Below are 21,327 nucleotides of genomic sequence, written 5' to 3'. Positions count from 1 at the left end.
CCTCCTCTGTCCTCTTTGTTTAAAACCTCAATCCCCAAACACTCTCACTCTTCTCTATCTGTCCCACCCCAACACATCATAGGTGGCTCAGGGGTAAAGAATCCCTGGGTTGGGAAGATCCTCAGAAGAGGAAATGGCAACCCACTCCAGTATTCTTGCCTGGAAAATCAAATGGACAGAGGATCCTCGTGGTTTACAGTCCACGGGGCTGCAAAAGACCTGGACACAACTGAATGACTGAGCGCGTGTGTACATGTGTGTGCGCACACACACACACACAGTCCCCCAACACTCTTGCCCTCCTCCTCTCTTTATGCCTCCCGCCAACACACCACATATGTTATTTGTTTCTTGACTCTCTGTTGCCAGAGTGACCCTCCAGGAGAGCAGAGATGTTTGTTTTGAACCGTGCAGGGCACACAGTTTATTTATTGCTGAATGGATGAATAAATTAGAGGGCGAGAGATGGAACCCACATTGAGGACAGGGTTGAGTAGGGATAGAGGAGAAAGTGGCTGCCCCGAACTGGGGGTGTGGTGGGGGTGGTGGAATGGGCAGAAGTTGGACACAGGTTCTGAGAAACTGAATTTTAAGAGGGGCTGGGTCTGCCTGGACAGGGAAGGGGCCCCGGCAGCAGTGGAAACTGGCCTCAGGTTCCTGAGGTCCTTGTGATCATGGGCCTTGTGCTCTGGGCCACGTGTGGTAGGGAGCCCAGGGGAAGGGGCTTCCAGGGAGGTCAACAGAGCTGGGTGGGGCGCTGCGGGTTGAGATGAGGGAGCCCGGCCAAGCAGGCACTTGTGCAGTCTGGCTGGAAGCAGGCCTGAGACCACGCTCTGGGGGGCTTTGGAGTGGAGCAGGGGTAGCAAGAGCCTGCTTTTCCCAGGCATGGGCCCAGGCCAGGTTGCTGGAGGGCCAGACCTCAGGGCGCGCTGTTCGCTCAGCTGCGGAGTGAGGAGCTAGGCCCGTCACCGTCCTGCGGGCTGCTGCCGAAGCCACGGGCGCGTCCATCCTGTCGACCTGGCAGCCCCGGGTCCCAGTCGTGCTGCGTCTCTGCGGAGGCTTTTCTGCGGGTTCAAGGCCCGGCGCGGGAAGTCTGAGGCGTCTCCTCTCCCTGGCTGGCCTCACCTGGGACCCCTTCAGGGCTCGGGCACCAGCTGGCAGTACGGGGCAGGGTCGGGGTTCAGCAGATCCTGGGGGGAAGGGGAGGGAAGGACACGGAGGGGTTGTTGTGGTTTGGGGGTGAGAGCCAGGGGGAGACAGGGACACAGAAAAGGAGGGACAAGGAGAGAGTGAGAGAGACAGAGAAACAAAGTTCTGTGCAGAGTACAGGAAAAAAAGAGTTAGGGAGAGACACAAGGTCACAAAGAGCCTGGGGGCGGGGCGGGGAGACCCCTCAGGGGTAGAGAGACACGGACAGAGAAACGTAAGATGGGCCACACAGGGACACAGACGGAGGCAGAAGTTCAGGGCGAGGCAGCGGGCGACTGGCTGAGACCCAGGCCCAGGATCGGGGTGCGGGGGGCCCTGCGGTTGGGCTCTGACTCGCTGTGTGACCCCGGGCAAGGCCCTTCCCCTCTCTGGGCTTCATTTCTTCCTGTGTAAGTTCACTGCATTGGCATCCTTTGACGAAGGAAGAAACTAACCCGCCCCTCGCCCCTCGCCCGGGAGACGGGAAATGACTTGCCCGGGAAGTCTCAGCGAGGGGGCTACGCACTTCCTTCCCGAGAGCTCGGGAGTCGGGGGCGGGGTCGGAGAGGAAGCCCCGCCCACCGAGCCTGGAGGTCCCACACCCGCCCCCCCGCCCCCCCGCCCCCCCCGCCCCCCCGCCCCCCCGCCCCCCCCCCCCCCCCCCCCCCCCCCCCCCCCCCCCCCCCGCCCCCCCGCCCCCCCCCCCCCCGCCCCCCCGCCCCCCCCGCCCCCCCGCCCCCCCCGTCCGCCCCCGCCCCCCCCGTCCGCCCCCGCCCCCCCGCCCAGCTCCATACCTGGTAGGGGTGGTTCTCAGGCCCCGGCAGTGGGGGCGGTGGGGGCGGGGGCAGAGGCAGGTCTGGCGGCTGCAAGGGAAGAGCAGAGGTGAGTCAGGCCCCCGGCACCCTAACACCCCCCACCTTTGCCCTGTGGCATAGGGACAGACCTGGACTCCGCGTCCCCATTGCCCCTCCCTGACTCTGAGGCCTCTAAGTGAAGGGAATTAACCTCCCTGTACTCACCGTTCTCCTCTGAGAAATGGGTGCATGGGAGGTGCAGCCAGTGCTTACCTGACCTGACAGTCACCCAGATGATGCTCAGCCTCCCCGGGGACACATGTGGGTCTAAGCTTTCAGTCTTAACTGTTTAAGTTCCTTTTCCTTCTCCTCCACCTTCTTCTTCTTCTTTTTTTTCTGATTACACCATGAGGCTTGTGAGACCTTAGTTCCCTGATCAAGGACTGAACCTGCACCCTCGGCAATGAAAGTGCACAGTCTTGACCACAGGACCGCCAGGGAGTTCCCAGTCTCTCTTAATTTCTTACTTTAAGCAACCCTTTCCACCTGACTGTAAAGGAAATATCTGCCCAGTGTAGAAAATCCTCTTATAAGAATCCTAAGTTGCCACACTTCTAAGAAGCAGATAAAGCCCACCCACCCGCCTCCACGCCCAGAGACAAATTGTCTTTGTCTTGTGCTGTTTCTTTTGCTTATATTTTAAAAATAGGGAGTGGCCTAAACAGGGAACAGCAGTTCCCAAACTGTGTGACAAGGCACCCTGGGGCGCCCCAGCACACTTGGAAGGGAGGCAGCAGGTTAAAAAGTAGGCTTTGGGCGGGGGGGCTCACCGTGGCAGAGTTCATGGGTCCCGAGTCACAAGGGGACACCAGGAGGACTGGCGATGGTATTGCTTCATAGATCCTGTCATCACCTGAAGCAGAGGACAAGAGGGGGAGCCGGCTGACAGGTGGCCCTCAGGTCCATCCCAGCTACTGCAACCAACATTTGTGTTAAGCCCTCTTCTTGCCCAGCCATATGCTGGGGATACAGTAGTGACTGAGGCAGCGCTGGCCTTGCCCTGCCTTCCTGGGGCTCATGGTTCAGTGGGGGGAGACAAACCTGTCCCCAGTCAGGGGTGACCCAGAGTGTGCAGAGCTGGAGTTGGGGAGCCCATAGGGCTCCTGGAGGGGGGTCATGGAGGACTTCCTGGAGGAGGGGACCTCTGAGAATAGCAAGAGAGGTAAGAGCCATGCAAAGGCAAGAGAGTGGCTGTGCAGAGGCCTGGCGGTGAGAACCCTGGTGTTTGAGGAACTATGTTTCATCTGTCTGGATTATATTCGGTCATAAAGTTTGTTTGGGTTTTTCCATAAGATCTTATGGAAAAATCTGAATGAACTTTTTGGCGACCCCAATATATATATATATGTATTTCTTTGTATTGTTTTGAGGATGGAAGTGTTACTTATGAGAGATGAAGCCAAGAAAGACAGAGGGGACCAGTTAATGAGGGACCTTGAGAGTCATGTTAAGGAGTCTGAACTTTGTCCTAAGGGTGCTAGGGAGCCATAGAGGGTTTTTGAGCAGAGGAGAGACAGGGTCAGAGATGTAGAAGGGCTCTGCTCAGAAGTGGGGTGGAGACGAGTGTGGGAGCTGGGAGGACAGTGGGGAACTGGGTTGGGAGATCCGGAAGATGGAGCTTGGCTTGGGCTGTGACCCGTTGGAGGACAGGAGACACCAGAGGACGGGGGTACTAGACATTGAGTAAAGGAGGAGAAGCAGGTTTGAGGCAAGCCCTAACATGCTCAGACTCTGTGGGCTGAATCTGGGGAGTCCCAGCAAGCTCTGGGTAGGGGAAGTGATTGGGAGGCCCCAAACTGGGGACAACAAGGGAGTTTTTGGCTGAGAGGCAGAGGAGGAGGGGGCCCTGAGGAGAGCCGGGTTGTGAGACGGGGGCCTCTGGCTTACCAGCACGATGACTGGGGCCCAGCTCTGGTTTCTCTGTGGCTGTTATCCTGGGGGCACGTGGAGAAAAGGATATTAGAATCGAAAGATGCTCAGGTGGCTGGACAGAGACTCACAGAAGCTGGAAAACCCATCAGGCCCTAAAGAGAGAGGATCCCTGCTTCAGAACGACCCAGGACAAGTCCTGCCCCATCCCAGCTTCTTCACCCATAATCCCCAGGCACACGGTTGTTCCTCGGGTTTTCCCTGCTCCCACCTTACAGAGGGCATCCTTAACCTCGTCAGTTACACAGGCCACCTGAATGATGCAGCTCCACCTACCTGTTCCATGATTTCCTTAATATTAATCTTTAAATCGCCTCTTTTGAATACCCTTATTTAAAAAGTATGTGACCTCCCTACCACGAACTCATTAATTCACTAAACAAATATTTATAGAAACACTGACCACAGGCTGGGCACTGTTGAAGTCACTGGGGACACAGCTGGGAACAAGACTGACAAAGACCCCTGGTCTCCTGGAGCGGACGCCGTAGTGAGGAGAGAGGGAGAGGATTCGAATGAATGATGGGACATTGAACATCAGGGAATGAAAAGTGGGATGAAGGAAAATGAGGACTGCAGGGGGCAGAGGGTGGTGTGTGTGTGTGTGTGTGTGTGTGTGTGTGCAGTTTCAGGCAGGGTGGTTTGGGGTGCCTCATCGAGAAGGTGACAACTGAGCAAAGGCTTGAAGTAGCCAGGGGGACCAGGTGTGCAGAAATCAAGAGGAGAAAGTTCCAAGTAGAGATGACAGTCTGTGCAAAGGTCCTGAGGCAGGAGCTGGGACAGCAAAGGAATAGTAGGGAGGGGAGTGTGGCTGGGGCAGAGAGTGAGGGAAAGAGTGGCAAGAGGGGAGGTCAGGGAGGCGAGAGGGTGCGTGGCCGATTGAGCTGGGTCTTGTGACCATGGAGTGGACTTTGGCCTTGACTCCAGGACCAGAACTGACTGATTTCTTTCTTTATTTGGCTCTGTTGAGTCTTAGTTGCAGCCGGGGGGAATCTTCACTGCATCATGTGGGATCTTTGCTGGCTGAGTAGCTACAGCGCCCGGGCTTAGTTGCCTGTGGGATCTTAGTTCCCAGGCGAGGGATCGAACCCATGTCTCCTGCATAGCAAGGCTGATTCTTAACCACTGAACCACCAGGGGTGTCTCTGACCAATTTTAACAGACTCTCTGGCTGCTAATCGGGGGACTGGGAGACAGACTGTGGGTGTGGGAGTGGCAGCAGGGAGACCAGTTGGAAGCTGTTACATTGTGAATGAAAATAAAACTCCATACAGCTGATCGTAAATATAGAAAGTGAGAAAGGAAAAGTCAAACAGTGGTTTAGATTTGTAGCTCCACATGTTGCTGATTTTCTCTTCATAGAAGCTAGCAAGCATTAGAAAGGCATTAAAAAACCTGATCAAGGTGTTCATTTGCTGCTCTCAGAATCATGCAAAAAGAGAAGAAAAAGGACTTCTTTTCCCCATCTGATTCAACGCCTTTAAAAATATCATAACTTTAAAAATGTCATCAAAAGGTTAAACAATTTTTAGATTTGGAAATGTTTCAAACTTACCTAGAATCACTGGCCCTGTGGGAAGGAAGCTGGTCAGAGGGTCAGGATATACAGTGTCTAGCTTTGGTTCTGGAGCTTACAAGGTAGGCAGGTAGGGTTCACTATCTTGAGAATTTGCCACTCACAGGCCAGTTCTGCGCCATTTGGTAAATGACTTCTAGTCTCTAAGGCTATGGCAACTCTGGTGTTTGTGTGTGTGTGTGTTTGCCCCGTCGTGCCCTTCTCTCCATGACTCCACGGACTGCAGCTCCCTTTCATTTACTTATTTTGGCTGCATCCGGGCTTAGTTGTGGCAAGCAGGCTTCTCTAGTTGCGGGACAGGCTAAGTTGCCCCTCGGCGTGTGGAATCTTAGTTCCCCGACCATGGATTGAACCCTCATCCCCTGCATTGCAAGGTGGATTCTTAACCACCTGAGCACCAGAGACGTCCCGCATCACCTCTTTTTGTATCACCTTTGAGAAGACAAGGATGTCTAGCAGGTATGGCTTATGTGCCTCCACTTCCTTTGATATGACTGTGGCAGACATGGTTAATCCATCGCAGCATCTTTTCTCACTAACTTAGATGGGACTCCCCACTTCCTTTTCCGTTAAGCTGTCTAGTGCCTAGAATAGTACCTGGCCTATAGCAGGCCCTCAACAAATATGTGTAGGTTAATTTACTGATCAGAATTGGGCTGGGAGGTGAAACCTGTTTGCCACCCCTAAATTAGAACATATTCAGGGGAAACAGAATCTTGAAGGTCAGGAAACTATAACACGTAAGGAAGAGTCGAGAGAGGAAACAAAATTACGGCTTTCATTTTCTAGGGATTACTGAGTGGAAGTGAAATTAGACATCTTAGCTCAGAATCAAGGTAGGAGACAAAGTTCTGAGGAGGCTGCACCCTTCTCATGAGAAAGGAATTTTTCATGAATACACTGTTCCCTGGGAAAACAGGCCTCCTCCCCCTTCTCTCTCTGTCTTTGCCTCTCCCTCCTTCCTGCCTACCCAGCCCCTCAGAGGTAAGCACCATCTGATGCCTTTGCCTGCCCACCATCTACTCCCATTCTTTGGCAATTACATCTGGTTTTCTTTTGAGGAACCTTCGCCACTCTCAATCCATTTCATCATGTAGAGCTGGGTTTATGTCTCTGTCTCCAAGGTTATACAAGTAGCTCAACTTTGCATTCTAAGACCTGGCCATGGTGATTGTTTCATTTAAGGACATGTGATTTAGTTAAGCTTGTGAGAGGCAGCTCTGGGGTATTTGATGGAACTATCAGGAAAAAGGTCCTATTTTTCCTCTTGGGTGGCTGAGCTGGACTATAAGCCGAGAGCCACTGAGAGCTATCTTGTCACACCTTAAGGGGAGAACCTTCCTGGAAATGGAGCCACCGTGGAGAAAAGGAGAGTTGAGAGGTCTGCATTCTATCAGAGTTTCTTGATAGAATTGAGCCCCTGGATCTGGCCATACCTGAAGCTCACTTATATAGGACAAGAACATTTCTTATTACTTGCTAAGCCAGTATAAAGGTGAGGTCTCTGTCCCTTGCAATGCGGAATTCTGTCTAATATAAGGTAGGAAGATCCTCTCCACCTCAGGGGTTCCAGGATGGATGAGATTGTGTGTGAGCTGGATGATGTGACTTAGGGAAGAAGAATCAAGGGGATCCAAGAGGGGAGGGAGAGAAGACTTGACAGGAAGGAGACAGGGCTGGGGCTCCTGTACCTGTGGTTCTGAGCCCTCCAGCCTCTTGTCACCAGGAGATAGGCAATGCTGCCGACAAAGATACATCCAGTGGCAAGAGATCCGATGACGATAGCAGCCACAATCCCAGCACTCACAGGCAGGCTGGTAACGGGCGGCTCCTTAGACTTTTCTAGGGAGGGAGAGAGAGAGAGGGCCATGTGATTCTTTGGAAGGCCTCCCCACCACCCTCCCCACTGTATCAGTGACAGTCCATAGGCCACTGATGTGTGATTTCATCTTCCCAGCTCAGAGCTTTCTCCTGTATTTCAGATCTGAGCATCCAATTGTCCGGTTGATTCTGCTGCGTGGAAAAGTCAACATGTCCCAGATGGAACATGTTGGCTCCCCCCACCTCAAAATCTCTGCTTCTCTAGGATTTCCTTCCAACCTCAGCACATCCCACACCTACCTCATGACACGCTGCCCCACCCTTGCTCCAGTGACCGGCTTTTTCTTGCCTCAGCTGATGACCCCTCCATCCTTCCAGGAAAACGATGAAGTTCTGGACTGTTTTGTCAGGAACATAAAGGACTCATAGGATTCTCAAACTCAACTTGCCAGATCTGGGACCAAGCCTTACCTGACTCTGGCCCCTTCCAAGAAGACCTCCAGCCTTTAATCTCAATCTGGACATCTGTTTCATCCCAGTCCTTCTTGGTACCAAGAAGGGGTAGCTTAGAATCCACTTGCCAGATCAGCAGACATAAGAGACACAGGTTTGATCCCTGGGTCAGGAAGATCCCCTGGAGGAGGGCAGGGCACCCACTCCAGGATTCTTGCCTGGAGAAGCCCATGGACAGAAGAGCCTGGTGGGCTACAGTCCACAGGGTCGCAAAGAGTTGGGCACGACTGAAGCAACTGAGGATGCAATTCAACATACAACACGTTCCAAGCCCAGCTCCCTGCCATTCTGGAGACTCTCTGAGTTGTCTAGGATCCTTGAATTTGTTCCTTTTCTGTTTAAGTCAGCCAGAAGCAGTTTCTGTTGCTGTAGCAGAAAACTTCCCTGATTCACATGATTTTCACAGCTTGTTTATATTTTCTGCCTTTTATTTTATTATTTTAAAAAATATTATTTATTTAAAAATTTTACTTATTTGGGGCTATCTTTTCTGCCTTTTATTTTATTATTTTTAAAAACATTATGTATTTTAAATTTTTTCTTTATTTTTGGCTATCTTTTCTGCCTTTTATTTTATTATTTTTAAAAACATTATGTATTTTAAAATTTTTCTTTATTTTTGGCCGCGCTGGGTCTCCGTTGTGTCCTGCATCCAGGGCTCTTTGGTGCTCTTCAGTAGCTGTGGTATGCAGCCTTGGTTGCGCTAAGGCATGTGAACACTTCTCGGGCCACGGATCCAAATGGTATCCTCTGCCTTGCAGGCGGGTTCTCAACCACTGGACCACCAAGGAAGTTTTTCTGCCTTTTATTATAGGCAGTGAGCTTGTGGAGAGCCAGCCTGTGAATCACTGTATTTTCCGAAGTTGATTGCAACTGAACACCCGTCTTCAATATGACTTTGCCACTCTCTTGTCTAGTGGAAGGTCTAATCTCCCTCCCTTGAATGTGGGCCAACCTTAGTGATTCACTTGTAATCAGAAGAATACGGTGTAGCTCAAGGTGTGTGACTTCCAAGGCTGGGTCAGAAGAAGCCACGGAATTTCTGCTGTGGCCTTCCAGAACACTTGCTCTTTCCATGCTTTCCCATCATGAACCCAGAACCAGCTACCATGTTGTGAGGAAGCCCAAGCAGTCACGCTGGTGAGGACACGTGACATCACACTGGTGAGGACACGTTGATCCATAGGATCAATGATCTTATTGATAGCCCCAGCTGAGCTCCCAGCTGACAGCAAGTACATGAAGACGCCTCTGGGTGCGTTTAGCTTCCGGCATTTGAGCCAAGCGCAGCCTTTCGAAGCCGTTCATCTGAGGCTGGATATCACGAAGCTCTCTGTATTTTTGACCCCAGAAATCATGAACATAATAAAGTGGTTGTTGTTTTATACCACTGAGTTTGTCCCACAGCAAGAAGTAGCTGGAACCGAGCCTCACATTCTGTTTCTCCTTCCAGCACTGAAACTTCTTTTCTTTTGGCTTGTCTCTTCACTGGTCTCTGGGACCACCTATTCTCAGTTCTACTAACAAAAAATCTGGGTCTTCCATGGAGTAGATTTATCCATGTTGATCCTTTTATTTTTAATTTTATTTTTGGCTGCACTGGGTCTTTGTTGCTGCACGGGAGCTTTCTCTAGTTGTGGAGCGGGGTCTGCACTTCATTGCTGTGTGAGGGCTTTTCATTGCAGTGGCTTCCCTTGAGGCTGAGTACAGGCTCTAGGGCGCATGGAGTTCAGCAGCTGTGGTTCTCAGGCTCTAGAGCGTGGGTTCAGTACTTGTGGCATACAGGCGTACCTGCCCCACGGCATGTGGGATCTTCCCGGACCAGAGATCGAACCTGTGGCCCCTGTGTTAGCAGGTGGCTTCTTAACCATTGCACCACCAGGGAAGTCCCTCCATGTTGATCTTTGATTAGATAGAATCACATTGAAAAAGTACTTTGAGAGACCAGTGCGCAAACCAACAACTGTCAGACCAGCCCTGAGAACAGAATTCTGACTCACAAGGTGCCGCGAACTGCCTAGGAAACCAACCCTCTTACAAACAGCCCAGAAAGCCAGCTAAAGTCAGACTTACAGGAAGCCAGATTTCCATTTCCATCCCGGTGACAATGCAGGAAGCTGAATAATAGCTTCTGTAACAATCAGTGCCAAATGGCCAGGACTTGATTAACAACTGACAGCCTCCCTAATTTTCGTCCCTGTTTTTTCTAACTCAGGGCCAGCCAGAGAAAGCCAAACACGTACCGTAACCAATCACCTAGGCTCTCGCGCTTTTCTGTGCCAACAGCCTCCCACAAGGACACGCATGTAGCCTTTCCTGTTTTCCATTCCAAGGCTTTTCTGCCTGCCTTTGAGTCTCTGCCAAAATGCAAGGGAGAGTGGATGACTCCCCTGCTACACACAAGCTCTGAATTAATAGCCTTTGTTTTCCTCTTTTGGTTATCCTTCATTTCCACAGCTTCAAAAGTAGCAGCTTCACATGAACTTGCCCAGGCAGTCCTCTAAAGCAGGGGGTCTCCAAACTCTGGGATCTAATGCCTGATAATCTGAGGTGGAGCTGATGTAATAATAAACAGAAATAAAGTGCATAATAATAGTAATGCGTTTGAATCATCCCCAAATGACTCACCCCACCCAGCCTGCCACGGAAAAATTGTCTTTTACAAAACCTGTTCCTGGTGCCAAAAATATTGGGGACCTAAAGGGTCCTGTGATGGTGGCGATGTCGTTGCCCCCATTTTACAGACACAAGAACAAAGCCTCTGAAAGTTTTGGCCATTTCACTAAAGGTCATATTGACACCCGGGTTATGCAGTCTATGCAGTCCAGGTCCCAGGTACAAAAACTGTATTTTTTTTTTAAACCACACAGGTTAGTTATGTTTTATCAACAGGATGCTGCAAAGACCCGAGACAAAACCAGACTGAACTGGCTAGCTCCAAGAAGGCCGACTTGTCTCATTTATCTCTGTGTGTTCATACCAAGCCCTGAGAGCTGAAGAACACTTGCTCTGATTTATCTCCGTGTTTGTTTCAAAGCACTTGATATCTTCCAGCGATGCTTTGCAGCTGTGTGCTAAGAGATATGCAGGGGTCAATCGCCCCCAAACTGGCTCTGACATGACCCATGAGTGCGCCTGTGCAGCTGAGACCTGGAGGTGTCCGAGAGTTACCTTTGTTTCGTTAGATCTCTGCCCAAAGAGGGGATTTATACTCTGCTAGGCAAAATTAGCTTCCTTGGTGGCTCAGTGGTAAAGAATCCGCCTGCCAATGCAGGAGACTTGGGTTCGATCCCTGGGTCAGGAAGATCCCCTGGGTAAGGAAATGGCAATCCACTCCAGTATTCTTGTCTGGGAAACCCCATGGACAGAGGAGCCTGGTGGGCTACAGTTCATGGGGTTAAAAAGAGTCAGAGGTGACTTAACGACTAAAACAGCAAAGGCTCAGTTAGAGCTGTGTGCAAAGGAGCATGGTGACTGCGCGTGCCCGAGGCTGCCCCTGAAATCTCCACCTCTTTCCTAGAGCCCTGATGCCCTGTTTGTTTCCTAACCCTTAAAACCCCCCTACTCCTCTCCCTTCAGAGGGAAGAGGCTTTTAGAGTACAAGTTCCCTTCTCCATTCTCTGGCCACTCTCAAGCGGTGTCTTGCTTGCACCAAATTCAATTTCATTATTGGCAGCTCAAACTTGATCCTGAGTGGCAAAGAACTCCCTAAGCCAGGGGGGGCTTTGGTTTCAGCTAGGGCCTCAAGGGCAGGCTTTGTGTCTAATTCTGTAACTGCATTGTGGGTCAGGACTAAACTCTTGACTTCATATAGTTAGTTAACGATGATAGCTGTTAACACTCCAGCAAAATCAAGACCTAACTAGAAGCATGGACTCTGGAGCCAACTAGCCCGGGTTCCAGTCCAGCACCTGCTTCTCCCTATGTGGGTGACCTAGACAAGTTACTCAGATTGTGCCTCAGTTTTCCCATCTGTAAAATGGGGATTGCCATGCCATGGGTGGGAGGGCATAGATGATACCTGTGTGAGAAACGCACTGTACATGGTCAATCAGGGGCAGTCAGGCTCCACAATTAATCCCCATGGGTATCAAAGGGCCTGAAGACTTTGAGGAAACCAGGCAGAGTTGCTCAGAGGCCCCAAACCCTCATGAATAGGTTTCTGGGACTGTGGCTCCCCTCTGTACTTTTGAGCCAAGTTGCTGTTGCTTGTGGGCTGTGTGACCTCAGGAAACTGACTTCTCCTCTCTGAGCCCCAGTATTGTCATCTGTAAACTGGGGATGGTTTATAGTATCTATACATCCTGAGCCTTCACTTGTGTTTCTGTGAGTCATACGTCTTGGGAGTCCTGCCAGAGACCCTCTTTCTTAGGTTCTTTTTCCATGGGAACCTGTCATGTGAGCCGGGCTCCCTGAGTTAGAAGCATCCGTGTGAAGCCACAGATGCAGGTACCACGTGGGGCCTGTGATGGTGAGGCTGGAGCCTGCACATCTACCGACGTATAAACTCCACAAGAGCAGTGATCTTTGTACTTTCCTTCTGTAAACTCAGTGCCTGGCGTACAGTAGGTGCTTGATGTCGATACTCATTGCATGAATACGTGAATGAATGCAGCCTTCCAAGGGCCCTCAGGCAGGAGTTCTGGGCCCCAAGGGGCCCAGATGTGGGCAATGGCTACTCCAGTCAGAGCAGTTCCACCAAGTTATTTATACCTTGTTTCTTGTTTCTAGCCTCGGGAAGGTCCTGTGAACATGTATGACCTTTTTCATTTTATTTTTTAATAGTTTTTTTTTTTTAAATTTAACTATAGTTAGTTTACAACGTTGGGCTAGTTTTAGCTGTATAGCTTCAGATTCTTTTATTGTAAATTGTTGCAGGATACTGACTACGGTTCCCTGTAGTAGTGTTAGTCACTCAGTCATGTCCGACCCCGTGGACTGTAGCCCGCCGAGCTCCTCTGTCCGTGGAATTCTCCGGGCTCGAATACTGGAGTGGGTGGCCGTTTCCTTCTCCAATGGTTCCCTGCACTATGCAGTAAACCCTCATGTTTATCTATTTTATATATAATGCTCTGTATCCCATATTCCTCATTTATCCCTCCTCATCCCCTTTGGTAACCATAAGGTTTTTCATGCCTGTGAGTCCGAGTTTTCAATAAATTGATGTGTATTTTTTTTTAGACATGCTAAGCTTTATTAAACCCCTTTCTGGGGACTTCCCTGGTGGTCTAGCGGCTAAGATGCTGAGCTCCCAATGCAGGGGGCTTGGGTTCAATCCCTGGTCAGGGAACTAGAGTCCACATACTGGAACTAGAAGATCGCACGTGACGCAACTAAGACCTGGCACAGCCAAATAAATAAATTTAAAAGATAAATGTAAAAAACCCCTAAAAACACCTTCCTGCACATGCCAGTCGGAGTTGGCTTCTGTTACAGCCAAACTCCCTCATGATGAAGAGAGATTGAGTGTGTGAGTTACCTGGGATGCTAGAAGTGCTGTTGGCCATTTGCATTCCCACCTAGGTTGGGGGGCTGAATTTGGGGCCCCTCCAATGTAAATGTCTGGGGCTGAGGACACCCACCCTAACATGAGGACCCTCCCAACCAAGCCTATCCCTAATTCCCTCTGCCTTTTCCTCTGCTCTTCTTTTTATGCTGGGCTGAACTGCCTGGCTTCCCTGCTCCCTGTGCTCAGCCCTCTGAAATCAAGGCCATTCCCCACCTCCTTTGCTTGCTTTCTCCGAGGGGACCCCTCAGTACTTCCATGGGAGTCCGTGTGTAAGAACCTCATGGCAGGAGGGCCAGGGCTGTGCACTTGGCTCCTCCTTTTCCCAGAGGCATGCTCTGGGGCCCACTCTGGGCCTCCATTTACCCTTCTGTAAAATGGGGACCATCCCAGGGCTACCTGCAATGTTCTTATGGGAATGGAATGAAGTGAGGTTGGCAAAGCACTTAGTGGGAGGTGCCGGCAAGTAGTAAGTGCCTCATAAATCAGAGATGGGGTTGCAAATATTTAAGCTGCTCATGTGTGCTAAGCCATGCTCTGGGCAGTAGGAGATTGATGATGAACAAAATGATAGTGACCGTTGAGTCCTGGCTCATCATCCCCAGCTCCCCTCTGGTTTGTTGTACTTGATCCCATCTCCTCGGAAAAGGGGTGGGCCTTTGACTCAAGGGGAAGCAGACCCACAGGCCAGATAAGGCCAATCAGATTCTCTGTCTGTCTGTCTCTCCAGCTCCCTTTCTCTCTATCTCTGCATCTTGGAAGAGAAGACTCAGAATGCGCAAAGCCTGTGCAGTGTCTTGGTAGGAATCCTTGCTGTGAGAAGAGAATGGAGCCCTGGAGCAGAGATGAGGCCAGAGATGGCACCCTCTGGAGGGGGAGGGAGAACCTGCTTTCTGCAAAGCTTCCTTTCCCACCCTCCAGGCTGGGTGCCTGGTCCATTCATTCATGCAACAGTGTGACTGGCCCTGTTCTAGGCTCTGAAGAAGCAGCTGTGAACCCAGGCCTAATATAGAGCCCATATCCCAGGGGCTACCTCTGGGGTTCTACAAGACACCCCCACTCTGAGTCAGTTGGAGAGAGCTTCTAGCCTTACAACCCAAGTGTTAGTTGCTCAGTCAGGTCCGACTCTTTATGACTTCATGAACTGTATAGCCTGCCAGGCTTTTCTGTCCATGGAATTCTCCAGGCAAGAATACTGGAATGGGTTGCTATTCTCTTCTCCAGGGGATCTTCCCAACCCAGGGATCAAACCCAGGTGTCCTGCATTGCAGGCAGATCCTTTACTGTCTAAGCCACCAGGGAAGCCCCTGGCCTTGGCTCAAATTTATCCTGCAGTGCTGGCCTCCTAGGATGCCCCCATTCACTGCCCTGCCTCAGCCAGGCTGGCCTCCTGCCAGCTAATTCATGAGCCCTGCAGCTTCCTGCCCCAGGCCCTATGCACAGGCTGAGCCCTCTGCCCATATACCTTCCAGAGCTCCTTTCTTCCCTAATTAGAACTTCCAGGGGACTTTTCTGGTGGTTCCAGTGACTAAGACTCTGTGCTTCCAATGTGGGGGGCCTGGGTTCAATCCCTGGTCAGGCAACTAGATCCCACATGGTGCATGCCACAGCTAAGACCCAGAGCAACCAAAACAAAAAGTATTAAAAAAAAAAAAAAAAGAACTGTCGATCATCATTCAAACTTTGTTGAAGGATCATCTTTTCAGGCAACCTCCCTGACACCCCTCTTTACAATCTCATAATTCCTGCACTTTCCTTCCAAGTACCTGCACTGTGCATAAGATTCTATTGTATGTGTGTGTGATTATGAAGTTCATATCTGTCTCCCTCACTGGGCTGTGAGCTCCAGAAGGGGAAGGTCAGGGCTGCCTCGGTCACCACTCCGTCCCCAGCACAGCTCAGTACCGGCCAGACACAGAGGAGGCCTTGAGGAGGTGGCCCTTAGCGGGTGCTTGCTGAAGGAGGAGTGGATGAGGAATTTAGCTCCTGCAGAGGCAGTGTGTGTCTAATTCAGGAGGCGCTGCATTCGAGTCCCATCTCTGCTGCTGATTTGACGGTGAGCTGCCTGATACCCTGCCTCAAACCTTCAGGATAAAACAGAGATTCAACCTGCCCTGTGCCCGATGGATAGGTTAAGCTGTGAATCCGATCACTTTCCTGCTTAAACCCTCTTGTGGCTTCTTGTCAGTCTTGTCGTGGCCTATGAGCCTGGCCCCTGTCTACCTCTCAGACCTCACCTCCCTACACCCACCTCGCTCACTGTCTTCTAGCTATGGAGTCCATCTGTCTATACTTTAAACACACCAAACTAGTCTAACCTCAGGGCCTTTGCACATGCTGTTCCCTCTACCAGGAGCTCTTGCCCTACAAATCTTCAGGACTCCCTTTCTTCTTTTGCCTACTTTCTCAGCAAAGCCTATTCTAGATCACATCATTATTTATTTATTTATTTTTACTGGACAAGTCTAACCTCTCTGTGCCTCAGTTTCCTCATCTGTAAAATGGATCTAATAATGTTACCTACTTAGCAGTTACCTTACTGCAGTGAGGATTAAGTGAGTTGTTATGGGTAAAGCTGGCATTTACCTATAACAAGTCATTTAACAGTATAGTATAGGGACTCTACTTAATGGTGAGTTGAATGGGAAGGAAGTTCAAAAGGGAGGGGATGTATGTATGGCTGATTCACTTTTCTGTACAGTAAGGACAGTAATGACACAACATTGTAAAGCAACTATACTTCATAAGCATTAATCAAAAAATAAAAGGGTAAGTATGTTCCATTTTTCTTACTCTGTGCTCTGTTTGTTTGGCTGCACTGATGCGCATGTGAAATTTTAGTTCCCCAACCAGGGATCGAACCTGTGCCCTCTGCAGTGGAAGCAAGGAGTCGTAACCACCGGAACACCAGGGAATTAGCACAAAACAAGTTCTCAAGGTGATAAATTAGAACACATGAGGGCAATCAGGAAGGTAAAGGGATGAGCAGAGTCCTCTGGGGACCTAGATGGTGAGTGACCAAGTCTGCCTGGAAAAGTTGTCATTCCACTCCCAGCTTTATTGAGAAATACTTGGCACATAACCATTCATGGAGTTCTGAGAAAAGAAACACATGAATTAATATAGGGTATGGGCTGCCGTCTATGGCGGTCGCACAGAGTTGGACATGACTGAAGCCACTTAGCAGCAGCAGCAGTGGTTCTCAAACAGGGGTGACGTTTGGCAATGTCTGAAGACATTTTTGGTTGTCACTCCTGGGAGGGCTCTATTAGCATCTAGTGACTAGAGCCCGGGGAAGGTGCTAAATACTTGTCAGTGCACAGAACGTGTAGCCTCTGCTACAGAGAAATAGCCAGTCCAAAACATTAATAGTGCCCGGATTGAGAAGTTGTGTTCTGGGGCAGCTGTTTAGAGCTGGTTTTGATCCATAACAAGTACCCAGGAAATACTAGCTGTGCTGTCGTCTGCCACCATGTCTCTGTTTTGCTCAGAGTAGATTCATCAACACATTTTTCTTTTACTGTACTGTGCAGCTTGTGGGATCTTAGTTCCCTGACTGGGGATCAACCCTGGGTCCCCACAGTGAAAGTGCCAAGTCCTAACCACTGGACTGCCAGGGAATTCCCAATAAATTCTTGACTTATGAACATAGATCCCTCAAGGCTAGGCATACAGTAGGTGCTCAATACACATTTCATGAATTCATGCATGTGAAGAATAAATGAATGGTGCATTCTCCAGGGTCCGGCTCAGTGTCTGGCACAAAGTAAGCATTCAATAGATGTGTTCTTAGCTAATGCCCCAGAGGATTAAATGACAGCTTCGGGGCTGGTACTGAGTAAATGCTCAGCCAATATATGTTGCATGAAGGAACAAGAGGACCAAATGTTTGCACAGAGCTTGGTGGCTGCTCAGGTTGCATTAGCCTCCCCACTTCTTCCCCCAGTGCCCAACACTCACCGACCACCTGGACCTCAGTCTTGGCCCGCATGGTCCAGGAAGGGTTGATGGTGACAGCTACCTGATAGGTGCCGCTGTCTTTGGGCTGGGCGTGACGCAGCAGCATGGAGCCGTTGGAGAAGCCAACGATGTCTCGCTGGTTCATGGCACTGCCATCCCTCTGGGGTCGTAGTAGCTTGGGGATGTAGGTGAATAGCATTGTGCCACCATGGGCCTCCTCCCCCAGGTACCAGCTGAAGTCCTGGAAGGTGTTTGGGATGCCCTGGACAGACAGCAGAAGGTCCTGGTTCATTTGAGGCTGCTCTGGAATCTTCTGGATGCGCAGGGCTGCCCAGGAGCCTTGGGGAACCCAGAGGGCCAGGATGGAGGCTGTGGGGTTACAGGGGAGGCCTGGGATCAGAAGTGTCAGGCGGGGACCATAGCATTCTCCTCCTTATTTGTCCTCAACTGCAGGCTCTGAGTGCTGCTCATTGGCAGCAACACTGGGATTGATTAGTGATGTCTGCTCTGGGTGCAAGAGTGGGAATCCAGGTATGAATGTCACAGATCTGCCATCCCATCGGTCCAGAAAGTTTTTTGGCTTGGAGATGGTATGTGATCTGCCTCCAAACACATGGACTCTTTGAACTGATTTATTAATTTGTCTAACTAATAATTGTTTAACCAATATATTGTTCATGTTACAATACCAGTTATATATGATATGTCTAAAATTCTTTATGGACTTCCCTGGTGGTCCAATAGTTAAGACTTCCAAGGCAGGGGGTGTGGGTTTAACCCCTGGTCAGGGAATTAAGATCCCGTATGCTGCGTGGTACAGCCAAAACAATAATAAAAGAAAATAAAATTCTCTAGATTTCTAAGCCTTGGGAATTCAGCAGGGAATCAAGCAGAAGTAAATTCCAGCCTTCGTGGCCCTGACATTCTAGAAAACTCCACAGGTTAAATGGGGATGAGGTTGTGATTCTTCTGCCCCTCCCTCCCATCTTAATGTCATAATTTCCCTTCCCCTGACAAACTTTCCCTTCTTTCAAGAGGAAACCTCAGCCCCTGGGCTAAGAACCCCTTCTCCCCTCAGCCCTGGGGGTACGTTTCCTCCTTACCTGAGAGCAGGAGGCTGTTGGGGAAGGCGTGCTGGGACCCAGCAGGAATCTCCATCTTGGTGTCCTACAGAGATGCCAAGGGGCCACCTACTGGACACCGAGGGGGCCCGAAGGTGGGGCCCTGGCTATCCGAAGTGAGCCCACTCAGTGGGAATCCTGGGGTGCCTCTGAGACATGGCTGAGGCCGGCCCAGCCTAGCACCCCTTTCCCATAAGCTCTGAAGGCCTCACCTGTGCTCCTTCAGATGAAGGATGATCTGCACAGAAGCTGACTGAACCAGTTTTCCAGGGTGACTGAGGAACTTCCTAGCAAGACTCCTCCCTTGACCCCTTTACATCTCTTCTTCCCTGTCAGTAGCAAGCCAGTAATTATAACAGCAAAACCAACAGTCACAGCAGCCTTGGATTGAGCAATCCCCCTGGGCCAGGCAAGGAAGTAGGTAATACCTTGTTCAAATATCTCATCCTATATTCACCATGCATAACTTTCCATTCCATGAAATGAGAAAACTGAGGCTCAAGGAGAGAGGCAAGTCAATCAGCAGGTGGAGATGGAATCTGACCTGTGGCTGGCTAACTCTGAAGCTCTTAGCATAGTTGTTCCAAAACATCCCCCTGTTCATTCATTCCAACATGCACACACTATGCCCAGCCCTGGGCCAAGTGATGCTGAGAACATGGTGATGACTGAGACGGCTCCTGCTCTGCCCTCGGTCCACAACGGGGCTCACAGTTCTGTGTGTGTGTATGCACGTGTGTGTGTGTGTGAGAGAGAGGCCCATCCCCAGACAATGATGATACAGAGTGATCATCAATGCTGGGATGGAGGAGCCTCAGGGCCCAGGAGAACCTGAGGGAATGCCTTACTCAGCCAGAGAGGCAGGGCGGACTTCCTGGAGGAGGGGATGTCTGTGCTGAGACCTAGAGTAGGAGGAGGAATGCAGTGGGATGGATTGGGAAAAGGTATACCAGGCAGTGTAAACAGCATAGGCAAAAGGCATGGAGGCTGAGACAGCCCTCGAGGTGCACTGAGGAGTCAGCAAAATCCTGGAAGAATGGAGGGCCGAGCAGGGAGGAGGTGTGTGTTGGGGGGTGAAGCTGGAGAAGTAGGAGGACCAAGTGTAATTTTGAGCTCTGTTGGGGCATGACCTGGGTGCTGGAGGGTCCAGGATTGTGCTCTGACCATAGCCACCTAAGGCTATTTATATAAATTTAAATTAATTGAAATGTAATGCCTTAGAAAACCTAGTTCCTCGAAATAACCACTTTCAAGTGCTCAACAGCCCCATGTGGCCAGTGGCAACCACACTTGAGAGCATGGGTACAGGACATTTCCATCATCGTCAGAGAAACTTCTATGGGACAGCGCACACCTAGGGATCTGACGGGGTTGATGCCAGGTGAGATTTCTTGTCTTGCAGGAGGAGAGAACACCAAGTCAGGGTCCCATGCATCACGTAGCAGTGTGTGTGTGTGTGTGTGTGTGTGTGTGTGTGTATGTGTGTGTGTGTTGGACATACTTCAGAGATTGGCATCTTCCAGAGTCCCCAGGTTGGAACACTTTTCTTTCTTTTCCTTTTTCTTCTTCTTCTTTTAAAATCTTTTGGCAGCGCTGCATGGCACGTGGGATCTTAGTTCCCTGACCAGGGATTGAACTCGAGCCCCTAGCATTGTCAGCACTGAGTCTTAACCACTGAAGCACCAGGAAAATCCCAGAGTCCTTAGGTTGGGACAGGAAAGAAATCTTGACTTTGAACTGTCTCAAGGCGGGCATGGTCCAGATGTCTGAACATCTGTAGATTCCAGGACTGCCCTGCTGTGAGTGGCTGAGCCTGGCTCTCAGCCCAGCTTTGCCACCACTTGGTTATGGGATCTTGGGCGCAAGAGTTCACCTCTTGGAACTTTGGTTTCCTCCTCTGGAGGATGGTGCAAACACCCTTACTTATGGGGCTGTTGGGAGGAGTAAGGAGACTTTGCAGGCAGGGGCCAGTAAATGCCCGTTATTTGTAATTATTATCCAACTTGTCTATGGACTTGCCCTGCCTCCCAGATTTGTGACCCTGCTCGTGGGAAGTGTGTTTCCCTGGAGGTGTTTTCAATCCTCGTCTCCCAAACCGTCTCTACCGCCTGGAAGGCCTTGAGGCGGTGTTCCTGGTTGTGTTCCTTGCCAGAATTCTTTCAGGATCTTTTGCTGCTGTTTTGAGGTTTGTTCTGTCCATCTGCCTCAGAGGGATTGTTGCAAACCCAGCCTTTATTGCCAAGGTTGTTGCCCCAATCTTGGGCTGCAATCAGATTGCCCAGACCAGTCTCATTCTGGCAGGTATTTGGAGCACAGCAGAAGTGGAGTTTAGGGGCCACAGGGATTCTGATGAATTTTCCCTGTTAAACCTCAGGAGCAAAGGTTCTCTGAGCTGGGAGAGGGAGAGCAGGGTGCCAAGCAAAGCCAGTTATTCCAGAGTTTCCAGTTCCTAAAGCTCCTCTCTCCCTTTCTTCCCCTCCCTCTTTCCCTCCTTCCTTCCTGCCTCCCTCTCATGTAATGACTTTGATTCCTCTTACAACTACTAAAAGGAAAGTCAAGGTTTATTTAGAACATTTAGACAGAATGAACTTAAAAGGAAGAGAGTAAAATTCAGCCAGCTTCCAACTGCCCAGAGAGAATCACTGTTAATTGTCATAGTTGCTCAGTTATGTCCAATTCTGTGTGACCCCATGGAGTGTAGCCCACGTGAGTTGCCATTTCCCTTTCCAGGGGATCTTCCTGATCTGGGCATCGAACCTGCATCTCCTGCATTAGCAGGCGGATTCTTTAACGCCGAGCTGCCAGGGAAACTGGTCGCTGTTAATACCAGATATTAGTTTCATCCTCCGTCCTGAAGTC

At 50.3% G+C, this 21,327-nt stretch overlaps 1 protein-coding gene across 1 annotated transcript; it reads right to left on the bottom strand.

The window, feature by feature from the left end:
* Positions 1 to 395: 395 nt before the first annotated feature.
* CEACAM19 (CEA cell adhesion molecule 19) lies at positions 396 to 18,505 on the bottom strand. Its single transcript, XM_069551049.1, has 7 exons — positions 18,451 to 18,505; positions 17,348 to 17,716; positions 7,239 to 7,389; positions 3,930 to 3,976; positions 2,813 to 2,895; positions 1,983 to 2,051; positions 396 to 1,190 (listed from the first exon to the last, which is right to left on the bottom strand). The coding sequence occupies exons 1-7, from the start codon at positions 18,503 to 18,505 to the stop codon at positions 1,137 to 1,139; spliced, it is 828 nt and encodes a 275-aa protein (XP_069407150.1). The 3' UTR covers positions 396 to 1,136.
* Positions 18,506 to 21,327: the final 2,822 nt, after the last annotated feature.

Source organism: Ovis canadensis, chromosome 14 (assembly GCF_042477335.2).
Source record: "Ovis canadensis isolate MfBH-ARS-UI-01 breed Bighorn chromosome 14, ARS-UI_OviCan_v2, whole genome shotgun sequence".
NCBI lineage: Eukaryota > Metazoa > Chordata > Mammalia > Artiodactyla > Bovidae > Ovis > Ovis canadensis.
This window is presented reverse-complemented; position numbering and strand designations above follow the sequence as displayed.

Coding starts and splice junctions, on each gene's coding strand:
- CEACAM19 (XM_069551049.1), bottom strand. CDS start 18,505: ATGGAGATTCCTGCTGGGTCCCAGCACGCCTTCCCCAACAGCCTCCTG. Junction 17,717..18,450: donor CAACAGCCTCCTGCTCTCAG/GTAAGGAGGAAA, acceptor GTAACCCCACAG/CCTCCATCCTGGCCCTCTGG. Junction 3,977..7,238: donor TGGAGGGCTCAGAACCACAG/GTACAGGAGCCC, acceptor ACGTGCCCCCAG/GATAACAGCCACAGAGAAAC.